This window comes from Callospermophilus lateralis, chromosome 5, assembly GCF_048772815.1.
Source record: "Callospermophilus lateralis isolate mCalLat2 chromosome 5, mCalLat2.hap1, whole genome shotgun sequence".
Lineage (NCBI taxonomy): Eukaryota > Metazoa > Chordata > Mammalia > Rodentia > Sciuridae > Callospermophilus > Callospermophilus lateralis.
Window position 1 is genome coordinate 36,082,161 of NC_135309.1, and position 14,660 is coordinate 36,096,820.

The window sequence follows — 14,660 nt, forward strand, 5'->3', positions numbered from 1 at the left end:
GAGTAAAAGGAGCTGGGTGTATGATAATTTCAAAATCATGGCCATGCTGGCAGGTGAAGGTGGCTAAAATAGCTGAGGTGTCTGTGACAGGGCCGCCTCTCCCAACCCATGGAGCTTACGGAATGATCAAGCCAGAAAGCATGTATAGTTTTGACCATTGACACGAGAGAGAGAGGGACAGGGTTTTTAAATCATTATTGTTTTTTTGCCATACTGGAGCTAAAACCCAGAGCCTCATGCATGCCATGCAAGTGTCCTACCACTGAGTGACAACCCCGGCCTTTGGTAAAATTTTATTTTGAAACAGCATCTCCCTATGTTACCCAGCCTTAAGATCCTCCTGCCTCAGCCTCCCAAGTCTCTGGGATGACAGGCGTGCGCCACTGCACCCAGCTGGGAAAGGGGTATTTTGAGAAGTTAACAGAGACTCTTTCTTGCTGAGAGTCTCTGACATAGGCGGTCTCCCCGAGGATGGTTGGGCTGTACTACTGTGCTGCCCACCTGACCTCCTGCATAGGCTGAGACATTTGGGAATAACTTGGTGCTCTCAGTCTGCAGTCTTCGGATTCTGAGTTTTGGAGTGTGTATAGATTGTGGCATGAAAAGTGTCCTCTGTGCAGTGCTGACTTGGGCTGAGTGTCTGGGTCTTGGGCAGAAAAGAAATCCATCCATTGGGAACCTGGAGGGACAGCTCTTGTGTCCTTGGGGCTTCTGCATAGAGTCTGGAGGCTGGGTACACCTTGCCAGGCAAGCCTAGTCTGCCCTGAATCTGGGGTACCGGGCCTGGCTAGGGAAATGTCCCCCTTCCGTGGTGAAAAGCAGGTACGCAGGCTTGTCCTGGTCTCTTGGGTTCCCAACACAGGACCAAGTCCTTACCAACCTGGTGGCCTGATCTGCACCTGGGGCAGAGGAGCGGCAATGGTATAGCGGGCCATTGTTTTTGGGTGACCATTGTTCTTCTGGCTGTGGAATGTTCAGGAGTGACCCCCAGAGACGTGGCCTAAGGCAGGGAAGAATGTAGCTGGACCTCGTAGAGCATCTTTCTGCTTACTAGCATTTGAGATTATAAAAAATTATTTTTTAATCAAAAATTTCCAAAATAAAGAGAGTGATTTCCCCATCCCCCAAGGTGTAGTAAGTCTCATTGGCTCTCCCTCAGGCTTACGCCAAGTCAGATGGAAAGGAAAGCAAGAAGCGGCTGTGAAGGAGAAAGTGAGGTCCCAAGCGAGGACAGATGGCCTTCAACTCCCAGAGGGACAGTCCCTGCTCCTGCTCAGCCCTGTTTCCAGGCCACGAGGTTCAGGGCAAAAATTCTGGCTGGGGCTGGCGGGACAGGATGATGACAATGTGAAGGCAACTGACAGGAGTGTCCCCGGAAAGCAGGATCTCTTGGTTCCACGGCATCCCCAGGTGACGCGGCGTGCAGCCTGGTACAGAAATGATTCCTTTGCACAGCAGCATATGTTCTCGTCGCAGCTCGAGGCGTAAATCATACTTCCTAATGAAAAAACCCCAATCTTGATAGCAGCGCATACTTGATACTAGGAAACTTGCAAGGAGACCAGTGTTGAACCACAAAGCGGATACGGGATTTTGCTTTTGTCTGTGAAAATGTACAGCGCGCCTGCTTGGGGCTGCGGTGTCAGGACTAGGTGGTGCCCGCGGGGCCCAGGGCTCTGTGCTGAGCTCCTTCATACCTCGCCCACCCAAACCACCGTGGATCCCCGCTTTATGCCGGCCACCTCGCACCGCAGTGTGTTTTGTCTACCATTGATCAGGAACAGTGACTCTTGGGCTGGCGTGAGGAGGTACTGTCCAAATAGCCCGCTGTCCCTCAGGATTCTGCGAGGTCCTCCCCAGGGCCAGACTGGCCCTGTGGGTGGTTCCTTTAAGTTTTTCAGCATGCCCATCTTCCCTGTGGACAGTTCCAGGAACAGCAGGTCGGGCTGTGTCTCCAGGGTGGCATAGATGTCATACTGATTCCCTTCGGTGAAGGAGTGCTGGAACACCAAGTCCGAGATGCCTGGGTTTATTTTCAGGTCATACAGGGTCTGGATCTCCCCCCTCATTGTGACCTCCTGCACGTGCAACCTGGGACTGTTGGCGGCGGTGCTGACAATGAAGCGCCCATCCGGAGACACATGGGGGGTCCCTGTTACGTCACTGTTGAGACCCAGAACAGAATCTGTGACACTGTCAATGAGCAGCTGCGGGGTGGTGGAGGTGGGGGTGTCCTGTTGGCACTGGATGAGGAAGTAGCCGCCCAGGTGGGTGTGTGCCATGGCTTGGGGCACACAGCCATGGCTTTGCAGGCTTATGGTCTTGAGGGGCATCAGTGTCTCTAGGTCTACTTTGTGAACTGCAGGGTCAGATTTGTTGAAGATGAAGCCAAACCTGGGAGGGGAAGAATGGAGGTCAGACAGTGGGAGGCCTCTTGGAGGAGTAGGGGCTCTGACATTTGTCTTAAAGGATTGCCTCCTTACCCTTTTCCCTTTATCACAATCCTTCGGTGATTTAATAGCCTATTAATAAGCTATATCTTTCTGCAGGGGATGGCTTCCTAAACAAATTATCTATGATCTCAGGCCAAATGTGGTTGATTTACAAATGTTACTGGACTTATGCTCTAGCAACATGCACTCATCTTTAGACATGATTTTTAAAGGAGGGGGAAAGGGCTTCCATGGCTTCTTCCTTTTGGATGCCCTTGAATCTGATTCTGCAAGGCCTGTGCTTCCAGGGTGAGCATGCACTGAAAAGAGACTCTTCCCCTGAGGACAAGATCAGAGAACCCACATCTCAGCTGTTTACTGGAATAGAGGGTGAGTCAGAATTGGAGGATGAAGATGTAGCTACACAGGTACAGATTTCCCATTAGTGTCCTGGGCCCTGGGAAGTCTCTTCTCTGGCACTGATGATGCAGGGAGAAAGAGCCTTGGGCAATGGGCCAAGGACAGTGGTCACCTTGGGGGCAAGATGACTTGGAGCCATCATGCTGCCCTGTTGACTGCAGGGCCTGGGGCAAGCTGCTTACCTCTCTGAGCCTCAGTGATTATAAAAAAGATAGTTTCTTCCTAGGACTGTTGAGATGATCCAATATAAGAGGGAACTTTACCATCAACATGTATAACTATAATGCACCAATAAAAAAATGTGGAAAACAGGAAAGGGAACTTTAATGGAGAGGCTCAAACAAGGGGTAGTTGCTTACATCTGGACTTTCTGAAAGTCCTGTTTGGAGGCTGGTGAAGCATGTGACTCCAGGTGGGACTTTCCTTTGATCTGAAGAGCCTATGCTCAACAAAGCTCTTTTGGTAATTCCACCTAAAGGAATAGGAAAAAAAAATCTCTTCCATATTATTCTCTTGGAAAACTCTATGTCAGAGTGGATAAAATGTTCTCTCCCTCCAGGCATGTCTTTAAAGCATCTCTAAAGAGCCAGAGTATGGAAAGAGCAGGTGATACTGCTCTTAGAAGGACTGTGAATACAAAAGCTAGGTAGGAGCTGTGGGGCCTAGCTGAATTCAGCTCCTCTGTGGGGTTCTCATTAATTAATACAGCTTCAGAGGCTCTTCCCCAGGTGCACTCTGTAGGGAGGGGGCTCATAAGGTGGCTGTGTTCTTCCTTGGGTAAGGGTGAGTGTGACTCCCCACATCAGCTTTCCAAAATGGACCATTCTACCTGGAGGAAAGTGCTTGACATCACATGCCTTTCTGGACTGTGATGTAGCACCATAAGACCTTTGGAGTCTCCTGCTGAGTTTTCTGGAGGTGGAGCTTTAGAGAAAACATCTGGGGGCTCTCTAAAATGAATATGGAAGGGGAATGGCCAGGTTGGGAAAGGTTTTCAGTTGAGGCCATGGCTAATATTATTATTCTTTTAATTTTAGTTGTAGATGGACACAATGCCTTTATTTTATTTATTTTTTTAGGTGGTGCTGAGGATCGAACCCAGTGCTTCACATGGGCTAGGCAAGTGCTCTACCACTGAGCCACAATCCCAGCCCCGTGGCTATTATTATTAATTTCTATTTTGAATGGTGGTTAAAAACTATGACAACCAGGAGGTCTTGTCTCTTTGTGGGTTTCTGCACAGATGCCCTGGGGGCTCCTAGAGGAACCATGGACTGTAGTTAGGTGGAAATGAGGTCGAATGGGGCAGAGGAAGGAGACTCGGCTTTGCATTTAGTCTGATTCTGCCAATTCCTGACTGCAGAACCTTGGCCATTGTCTTCACATTTCTGAGCCTCAGTATTTTCACCAGTAAAACAGGAGTCAAGGCCACCTCTACTAGATTTTTTGGGTCTAAAAGGAGAGGATGCTTAACTAATCACTGTTGCTTCTTTCTTTCTGTGTTGTAGTTTCTTTCTTCCTCTGTTGTTCTTACCTTGAAGATGACATTTCCTGGTGTCACGGGGCTCCTGAAGGTATTAGGAGCTAGGCACCCTCCTTAACTTTATCAGAGTGGCTAAGCAAAGGGGACTAAGTTCTGGGTCTGCTTTGTCAGAAGTGGATTCATTTCTGTCCCTTCCTGATAAGTCCAAAGTCAGTTCAGGGGAGATAGGGGGAGGGAGGGAGGGAAAGGGGGAGAGAGAGAGAGAGAGAGAGAGAGAGAGAGAGAGAGAGAGAAGAAGAAGAAGAAGAAGAGGAGGAGGAGGAGGAGGAGGAGGAGGAGGAGGAGGAGGAGGAGGAGGAGACTAAAACAGGTACCACTCTGGGCAAGGCTGGAGCATGAAGTCCTTAGAGGCACCGCAGGCCAGCTTACCTGATGTGGTTGATGATGAGGTTTGTTGGAGGAATGAAGAAATCATCCACTCCTGCAAAGGTTGTTCGGATGAGGTGCTGGCCCTGGCCAGCACTAGCTTCTGTGATCACCTACAACATAGAGCAGAGTCCTTGTGAGGGCCCATCCAGGCAGAGGACTGGAAGCCTGGAGACACCTGTGTGCTCAGGTGTGGCCCCCAGCAGAGGGCCTCCTTGGGAGGGAGAGATGGTGGATAAGTCTCAAGGAAGAGACTGCAGCAAACAGAACTGCTCAGGAATGCAGCAGGCAGGCACTCATCCTGCCTGGGATAGGAAGTGGTAAGGCAGGAGAGATGGTCCCAGTCATTCCCTCCTTTACGGCTCAGCCTGCCATCAGTGCCCCGTGCCAGCCATTGCAATGACAGAGTGAGGACCTGAGGGGTGGGGTTGGAGATTCTGAGGGGGTTCCTGGAACTAAAACATCATTCTGTCCAGAGACAGCCTCTTTTCCCTCTAGGGATTCTCACCTTCTCAATCTCAAGGTCACCCTAGGAAAAGAGGGATAGTCCTTTAATAATGAAAATATTGAGTGGTGGCATTGTTTGCTGGGACTTTATTTTTCCCTCAGTGCCAGGTTCCCTGGGCTAGTTTGTTGGGAATCTGTGGTTTCCTATTCACAGAGATAGTCTTTGAGAGTTGTGAGTCTGAGATTTATTTGAGAAAGCAGGGATTCCCTGCAGGGATGCATCAGAGATGCTACTCATGCCAGTTAGATGTCTTACAATTAGGATGCTGGGGAGATGATGGTTTTACAAAGAAGACTTGCTGTGAAAAGTAAAGAATTAGGCCTGTGCTTTGTGCAAATTGATAGTGACAGAACATGGCTGATCTGTTTCCTTGGATGCACTGCTTTCCACCCCAACCCCCGCTGTGGACTTGGCAGGACACAGTAAGAACCATTCTCTGGTATGTGTCCCTGTTGTGTCTGTGTCAGGGGAAGGGCACACTGGCAGCTTAGGAGAGAGTCCTGTGGCATGTGATAGAATGAGGTCTCTGTGTGAAGCCCCTGTGGCCAGGCTGAGCCTGAGTCAGATAGTCTGTGTCCCTCTGCCTTAAGGTTCTAGGCTATTGCCCAGAAGGAGGGAGATCTTCAGTCATGTGAGGGGTTTGGTCAACTTGTGGGCAGTTTTGGTTTAATGTCTCTAAGGATAAGCCCAGACTCTCTGGGCAGGACAGGAGGCAAAGCCTAGTGAGACATGTTTCTTGATCATGATTTTGTGGCCAGCATGCAGAAAGAGGGATCCAGATTTCTGCAGCCCAAGGCTGGGCCTGTAGGGTGAGGGCAGCCTCTGGTGGGGGGGCTTCTGACTCACACAACTTGGAGCTCTGGATGGTCTGCCTTTTAGGAATGGGCCTGCCTCTGGCTCTCACTTCCATGAAAACACAAACACCTGGCCTTCCCCCTCAGGCAGGCTTGAGATTTGAGTCTTCACCAGGCTTCTCGTTGGGGGTCAGCAGGCTGAATGCTGGAGAGTGGAGGGATGCTCACTGTTATTTTAGTCTTGGGGCAGTTCTCAAGTGGCACTGGGTTACTTTTCCTGTGATTTTCCTTTTTAAAAAATGGTCAAATGATACTTTCATGGCAAGTCCACGAGAGAAAAATCTCATAGAACTGGGCATTAAGAAAATATCGGCACAAGGAAACTGGATCACAGAGTGTCTGGGGGAAAATGCCAGAGGATTCTAAAGCAGCATGCAATCACTGCTGGATATCAGGCCTGTCATTTTAGCTTATAATAGAGATGGAAAATTACAGGCTGTCATCGGTCAGTGTCATTCGCGCTTCACCACTCTGACACCCTATATTCAGAGGTTACTTCATCAACACGCAGTACCATGGGCCACTGAACTGATGTGGGCATGTCAGACTTGTTTCTTGGAGTCATAAATTCCTTCTTGGCCTGGTCTTGTGTCCTGAAACTTGGCTGGGCCCACAAGTGCCCTTAAGCTATCTCTCCGGGCTTGCCTCAGGAGATATACGTATATGGCTGAATATTAGCAGATGTCAGTTGGTTACAAGGGTAGGAACAAGAAGTCTAGGTATTTCCCTCAGAGGGTGGACAAAGCCAGTTGGGAAGTGATACCTAGAGATGCAAAGGAATCAGGTATCCAGTGGGACAGGTGGAGAGGTAGCTAAAAGCTGGGCCTGAGATTTTAGCTTTTAGACATGTGGGGCAGAGTTCAAGGAGAGACCAACATTAAAAAACTGGTTGCTGGGGAGGCCTCAGTTATAGATACATCTTTACGTACTGACAGCAAGATTTGTTTAACAAATCCCTTCCTGTTGGGTATTTAGAAAGAATATTAGGATATTTTAATGTTTTGCAACTATAAACAATGCAATGACATAAAATATCACAGCTAAATCTTCGTCCACACTCATGATCATAGCGTTTGAATATATTCTGAAAAGTCAAGGAGATGGATCAAAAATGACTCCTTTTTGGGTCCCATTTGATAATTACTGTGTTAGGTGACATTTCCAGGAGTAATTTTTGCAAGTACTGGTTTCCTTAGCCCTAACCCACCCTAAGTATTTCTTTTTTTGGTGACAATGTGTTTCCTGGACTGATGATGATCACCATTGTCTAATTCCTCCTATTAATTAAGATGCTTTTAGTGTTTTGCCATGTAGGCAAAAATTTGCTTTGTTTTTTGGGAAATAGATCTTTACCATATTTAAGGAATTTTCTTCTAGGGTTTTTAGGCCTTTTATTAAGACTGTCTAGTGTATTTGATTAAATGCCTTTTTAGTACTTACTGAAGACATTCTCTTTTTTCCTTTAATTTGTTGGAATTATGAATAACATCATTGTGTCCTAGGAATGTGTTTCCTGTTTGAGCATCAGATACATTGCTGGACTCTTAATATTGTCTTTAGAATTTTGCTTCTGTATTCATAGATGAGATTAGTCTATAGTTTTTAAAATATTATTTTAAACCAGTTTTTATAATTATACTGGCTCTTTAAAACAAAGTAAGGAGCTGTATACCCCCTGCATGGTTTGGGATAGTTCAAATAATATTAAAATTATCTATATTTTGAAGCCTTGATAAAATTCAGATGTACATATTTTTATGGCAGTTCTTCAATCTAAAAACAAAACAAACAAAAAACCCTTCCATGACAAATTGTTCTATTTCAAGTTTCCTTTTTCTAAAGTTAGGTACTGTTCTTTTCTTTTGCGTTTCATAAACAATCACCTATTTCTTAAGGTTTTAAAATCTGCCACCCAGAGTTGCAAGGTAGTATTTAATTCTAGCTATTTTCATCCTCCTGTATGTGCAGTAGTAGTTCCTTTCTCATTCTATATTTTGTCTATTTTTGTTCTCTCTCTTCTACATTAAGGTAGGGAAGGATTATTCTGTTTTTGTTTTCTATTAATTTCACTCCTTATTAATTCCTTCTTAACATTTTGTTTTTTTTCCCCATTTTTTTAATACAAATACTCCCTTTGCAAGCTTCCATTGTAACTATTCCTTGCATATAGCTTTCTATGTATCCTGCTGGGTTTGATGTGAACTATTCCCTGCCCCCCACCCCGAAATTGCTTTTGACCAATACCTATCTGGGAATGTTTTTTTTTACTAGGTTACCGTTGAACTATTTCAAATTATCAGATACTATAGCTGATAACATCTAATTTTACAAAAATTTTGAGGTTTTTCTTATGATTTGCAATAGGCTTTTGTATATGAGAATGTGTGAAAAATTCTATTTGACAGGTGAAAGATTGTCTATATTTATTAAACTCAGCTCATTGTTTCTATTAATTTTTTATATCATTCTTTGTGTCCTTGGTATGTACAATTTAAGTTTATTTAAAATCTAATTGTTAAGACACTCCTGTTTTATGTAGTTAGTTATGTTTTACACCTTGGCAGGTCAACGTCTCTCCGACTGTTCAGAGTTTGTGACCTTGAAGTTGCCTCATCTGATGTTCCTGTTCCCTTTCCCAGACATCTCTTACTCTTATCCCTATTCTCACCCCTTTAAATTCAACCTTTTATTATCAGTTCATTTTATTTCATTTCATGTAAACAACTTGTTGCTAATTTTCTTTCTTTTTTTAAGCCCAATTGGATCATCTCTACTTTTAATAAGATAATTCAGCTGGTCACATTTGGAGTAAGAGATATTCCTTTTTCAACGTTTTTTTATATCCTCTCTCATCCCGACAAAGGGAGATTTTTGAGTATTTTTTACTTTCCTTCGGCTTCCTCTCCCTCCTTTTATTTTTGATTGAAATAACTCCCCCTTTAGTCATAGCCTACTATCAAGTGCTTCTCACACAGTGTCCCTCCCAATTCAAGACACTTTACTTTCCTCCTATACCTTCCATCCCCCTTGCTTTTAAATCTTTTTCTTTGGCTCATCAACACTTTCTCTCCTTTCTCTCTTTCCTTCTGATCTGGTTCATCTGATGTTCATCTAGTATCTTAAGTGAGGCTACACACTCCCAGAGTGTTTGCATACCCTTATATCATTTATTTATTTTTTGTCTTGACAGGTAAATTATGTCTCAGCTGGAACAGGACCTTGGGGTTTTAGCCTTTTCTTCTTCACAGTATGTAGATGTGGCTCCGTGGGCGTCCAGCTACTGTTGCAGGTGAGAAGTTCAGTGCCAATCTGCTTGTTTTGTCTTTTATAGGTAATTTGCTCTTTCTGCTCAGAAAGATCTTCCCTTGCAAGATTTTCCCTTTATTCTCGGAGTTCCAGAATTTTACTTTAAAAAGGGCAGAGATGTCATTTCTCGTCAATTTAGACTGGAACTTGTAGATCTCTTTCAATTTACCTGGTTAATATTCCAAATTTACTTAATGTTTGATTCCATTTCAACTGTGACCTTTGTCTAAACTTCTGTGGTCCTCACTTCACATCTCAATCTCTTTATGTGTTTGCTTTGTGATTTCAGAAAGATTCATCTTTCAGCCTACTTTTTTTTTTCCTCAGTAGAGACCATTGAATTTTCTAATTCACTGACTGTAGTTTCAAATTAGGAAAAATTTTTGTTCATTTTTAGTTGACAAAACAAAACCTTTTCTGGTGGCTCATCTCTTGAATTTACGTAGGTACATTCTTAGCCTTATTTTATGGCTCCCACGGGCAGTTCTATTTCTCTGGGTTTATGCTCTGTTCTGAGAGACCTTTATTCTGGCTCCTAGGTCCTCAGAGGCTATTATTATTATTTTTTTTTCACTCACTGGAACCCAGGGCTGGTTGGTGGCATCCCTTGAGTAATAGTAATCTCAGTTTACAGGAGGTGAAATAGCATCTCTACTGACCCAGCAGAGCACCAGGAGGTTGGCTGGTGGTTGGGGCCGGTGGTCAGTCCCTGAGAAGGAGCTCTGGCCTTCCCAGCCTCTCACCAGTCTTGGAAAGAGGGCAGAACCATCTCATGTGCAGTTCTCCTCAATCAGGGTTCTGAGGGAGAAACCCTGATGGCCCAAGCCACCCATTGTATGTCGTGAATTAACTCCTCCTCCTGTATTTTCAGAACAGCCCTCTGCAGTGTCTTGGAGAAGATGGAGCACACAGGTATTCAACTCACTTTTTGTAGGGCTCACTCCTTTCCTGATCCCTGGTGAGAAAGGCTAGGTCAGGCACACTCAGCACAGGACTGGGTGACCTTCCCTGGCTGGTAGAGTGAGGAATCCTACAGATCTCCAGAGCTCAGCCCTTTCCCAGGAGGTAGTAAGCACAGTGCAGGGGCTGAGGACGTGGCTTCCATAGCCACAGGCAAACTACTCAGGACATTGTGTTTTTTGTTTATTGATATAATTGCTCTCTGCTGCTCCTTTTCCTTTTTTAATTATGAGTTTCTCTTTCTACATCTCCACCATGACAAGATGAAGCACAAGATCCTCACCAGAAGCTGAACAGTTGAGGTTGCCTGATCTTGAGTGGAATCATGAGCCAGAATAAACCTCTCCTTTATAAATCATTCAGCCTTGGGTATTTTGTTATAGTAACAGAAAATGGATTAAGACAACTAGCATCCACTACTTGCTTTCATATTATCCTCCAGTCTGTCTAGCCCAAGGTGGAAGAAAGAACTGTCTCCCTTCTCAATGCCTGGACCCAGGGCTTTATCCTGGTTGTGGGAGTTACTGGCTCAGAAGAGGCAGGTATTATGGGGTTGGTGGGGACTGGGATCTCATGACATCGGAATTTTATTATCATCATATTATTATCTTCAGGGCATGGCCTAAGATATCCTGTTAATTGAGAGGGGCATTACCCTGAGGCTTTTTCCTACTTTCTCCTTGAGGTTTTATGGAAATATTGTGGATATATGGGATTAGACACGTAGGGAAGCAGGAGGTCTTTATCATGTAGGGAGACAGTCCTTCTGTAGGATGAGTGGCAGCCTCCGCGTACTCAACATACCTGGAGGCTTGGTTGAGACTTGTGCCTGTCCCCCCAGCTCAGGACCCACACTTGGTCATGTGACTTGTCATAGAACAGCTTAGCCGGCAGAGGATCCACACCTATGGACTTGAAAAAAACAGTCACACGTTGGTCATCATTGTGGTAGAGGCTGATGGAGACGGGCCCTTCTGGGTTTTTGTACACGGGCCTCGCTCCCAGGAGAGTGGAAGGCTGATTTTGTAGCATTGTCAATGACCCTGTTTTGGAACCCAGGGCAGAACCTCTCCTTGGGCTTTGTCTTCCCAGACATAAATTAGTTATTAATTATGTTCTCTCTTTCATTAACTTTTTTTTTCATGTTTTACTTAAGGGAACATAAACCAACTTGGCAAAAGCCTAAACACAGAGGCTTTATATTTTCCACTCAGGAACCAGCTACAGGACTCTCCCTTTACTGTTCCTAGAAGCTTTGTGGGCCTCTTGGACCCTCAGTATCCTTTCCCAGCTGCTTGGTGCTTTGAATTTTAATGAGTTGGTCCTTCCCCCCCTGGGTCATCTGAGGCAGACTTTGATGACCATTCTGTGCAGCCTCTTCCATATTCTTTCACAGAAGCTATTGGAACTAGACTGTGGCATCAGGCAGACTGACACTCTTTTTTATTTTATTTTTTTAAACTGCAATATCTGAAACTGCTTTCTGCTGAGGGTATAGCTTCTCCTAGGGTCTTGTTACATGCAGGCTATTTTCAACTTTTTATCATGTAGTTTTATAAGTTCAAAACCCTTGTTATGTAATACTCATGCCATTAGACTATGGCCCCAGCTCTTCTTGTCATTGGCCAACATCCTAGTTACACTCTGTTCACAAAAGATGTGGTTACCAGGTTCACTATCTTCTTTTCTACCACATACTTGGTCACCAAGTTTGGTGCCTTCAAATCCACATGGATAATTCATCTGAAGCCTGGCTTCTTTAGTTCGTTTTTGGTCTCCACAATCTTTACCTTTACCCCAACTCAGCCTCAATAAGTTATACCTTGTTAATATAATTTCCAAAATTTCAGTTTCAACTGACCAGATTCTAGCCTTTCTGACTGACCAATGACTAGCCTCTCTGCTCATACTGCCCACACTGGCCATACTGGGCAACAATTTCTTTAAAGAACTGTCTATGGAGTTCCCGTTTTCACTTTATCTGAACTCATCACTAAGTTTCTGTCTGTTCTAGACCTTCACACCAAGCTCCAAGGTCACCTTGTGATCCTCCTGACATTTCAGCAAGACCTCATTGTGGTTAACTGGTCCCTTCTAGAAATATTGTCTTCATTTGCCCTTCCACCTCCCTGGCTCCTTCACTCCAATCTGATGTCCAAGCTGGCATGGCCCAGCTCTTCATCTTTGGCCTAATTCTCTCCTTCTACATCCTTCCTCTGGTCTTGGAATCTAGTAATTCTCTACATGCACCTGTTGCCCTGAACCTCACACATTACAGAACTGAAATATGTTTCTTCTCTTATCATCATCTTCTTTGAGCCTCAAGGAGAGGCTCGTTTTATTTTCCTGACTTTACATATCCCATGGCCTCTGTGGTCTCCAGTGAGCCTTCCTTGTTCTCATTTATCTGCTAACTTCCTACTTCCCTGATACCATTTCCCCAACCTAGAGCTTCCTAACCTATCCTAATGATATCCCTTGAACACTATATTTAGTTTCTTGTTGTTTCTTTTTACAAAATCCTTTTTGAGGGCTGGGGATTAGCTCAGTTGGTAGAATGCTTGCCTTGCATGCACAAGGCCCTGGGTTCAAACTCCAGCACCACACACACACACACACACACAACAAAACAAAACAAAACAAACAAAAAAACCCCAACCCCTTTGTTTTATGATTCCAAACCCTTTGGATCACACATTCTCCTTTAGATATCCCATTTATCTGTCCTCTTCCCAGCAAAAATTTCCCTCAAGTTTGGATGGGATCCATTGTCTCTTCTTTCTGCTTAAGCTTCTACCATCAGATTTCATGTCCTGAGGTGGTATGGAGGAAACCTGAAGAGCTAAGCTAAAAATCTATTAAAATCAGAGCAGAATTTCCCACAGTCTAATGGTAGAGAGCAAAGATTTGGCGGAGAAGAAATCCTGATGAAAAAAACCAGGCTCTCACTTAAAAGCCTCAAGACTGAAGAGGTAAATAGAGTCTTCCAGAAACTTTAAAATGGTTGGTTCTCTGTGTTCCCTGACTACCAGAGTAGGTAAACATTTTTAAGTATATGATAACTACTTAAAATCCTTAAAATTTCTCATATAGAATGTTTGGATTAAAAAAGATCTCTAGGCATTCCAAAAGGCAGATGATATGACTTAAAACAACATGAAAAAGACAATGAAAACAGACCTGGGGGTGAGCCACAAAAAGTTAATAATTGAGAACTTATATATATAAATAGGGGCCGTAGTAGGAATTTTAGAAGTGAAAAATGAAATACTTGAAAAAACCTAATAAATAGGTTTTGTTAAACCCACAGACATAGCAGAAGACAGAATTATCAAATTGAGAAGTTGATGGAACACATCCAAATTGAAGGAGATGTGGGGCACAGTGGAAAGGTCTAACCTTTAAAAAAAATTTAAAACACAGTTCCAGAAGAAGAGAGGAGAGAGGTGGGGGAGGGAGAGAGAGAAAAGAGGGGGGAGAATGAGGCAGCAGAACATGAAGAAATAATTAATGAGAATTTTCCCATCTGATGAAAGATCTCTACACATTCAAGAACTTCTGCAACCCCAAATGAGAATAAATACAAAGAACAACACACCCAGGCACATCATAGTTAAACTGCTGAAGACCAAAGAGAAAGTCTGAAAAGCAGAGAGAGAGAGAGAACACTACCACTACCTTCAAAAGAACATTGATAAGACTGACAGTTAACCCACTGAAACAAAGGAAGATAAGGACAACTTCTCAGAATGCTAAAAGAAAATAATTGCCAATCTAAAATTCTACACCTGGTGAAAATATTTTTCAGCAACAAAATAGGCATTTTCATGCAAGAACTGTGAGAATTTGTTACCAGCAGACACTAAAAAGAACTAATAAAATGATTCTACACAGAGCTATGGACTTTAAGAATAAAGAACACTAGAAAGATATATATGTGGCTAAATGTAAATTCTTGTTTGGTAAAATAATCATCATGTATTGTGTGGTTAAGGTACATGTGGAATTAAGATTCATTACCAGAGTAATGCAGGAGGATGACTAAAAGAGTTAAAGTATTCTAATATTATTGGGGAAATGAAGTAACAGTTTTTATGCAACTCTACTGATGAGTGTGATAATCTCTGTTGTTAATAACATCATAAGGTGGAATCTTCAACAATCTAATAAAAAAATAGAATTAAAATGTTTGACAAATAAAAAAAGGAAAACAAAACCATGTAAATAAGAAGATAAAATAAAAAAGTAATATGGTAAATATACATTTTTTT

General features: G+C 43.6%; 1 protein-coding gene across 1 annotated transcript in view; it reads right to left on the minus strand.

The window, feature by feature from the left end:
* Nucleotides 1–1,691: 1,691 nt before the first annotated feature.
* Nucleotides 1,692–14,660, minus strand: part of Fstl4 (follistatin like 4) — a 392,418-nt gene continuing 379,449 nt past the window's right edge. Inside the window, exons 14-16 of the mRNA XM_076855776.2 lie at nucleotides 11,194–11,301; nucleotides 4,765–4,874; nucleotides 1,692–2,394 (exon numbers count right to left, since the gene is read on the minus strand). Of these exons, the coding sequence (XP_076711891.1) occupies nucleotides 1,692–2,394; nucleotides 4,765–4,874; nucleotides 11,194–11,301 (921 nt within the window). The remainder of the gene's footprint in view (nucleotides 2,395–4,764; nucleotides 4,875–11,193; nucleotides 11,302–14,660) is intronic.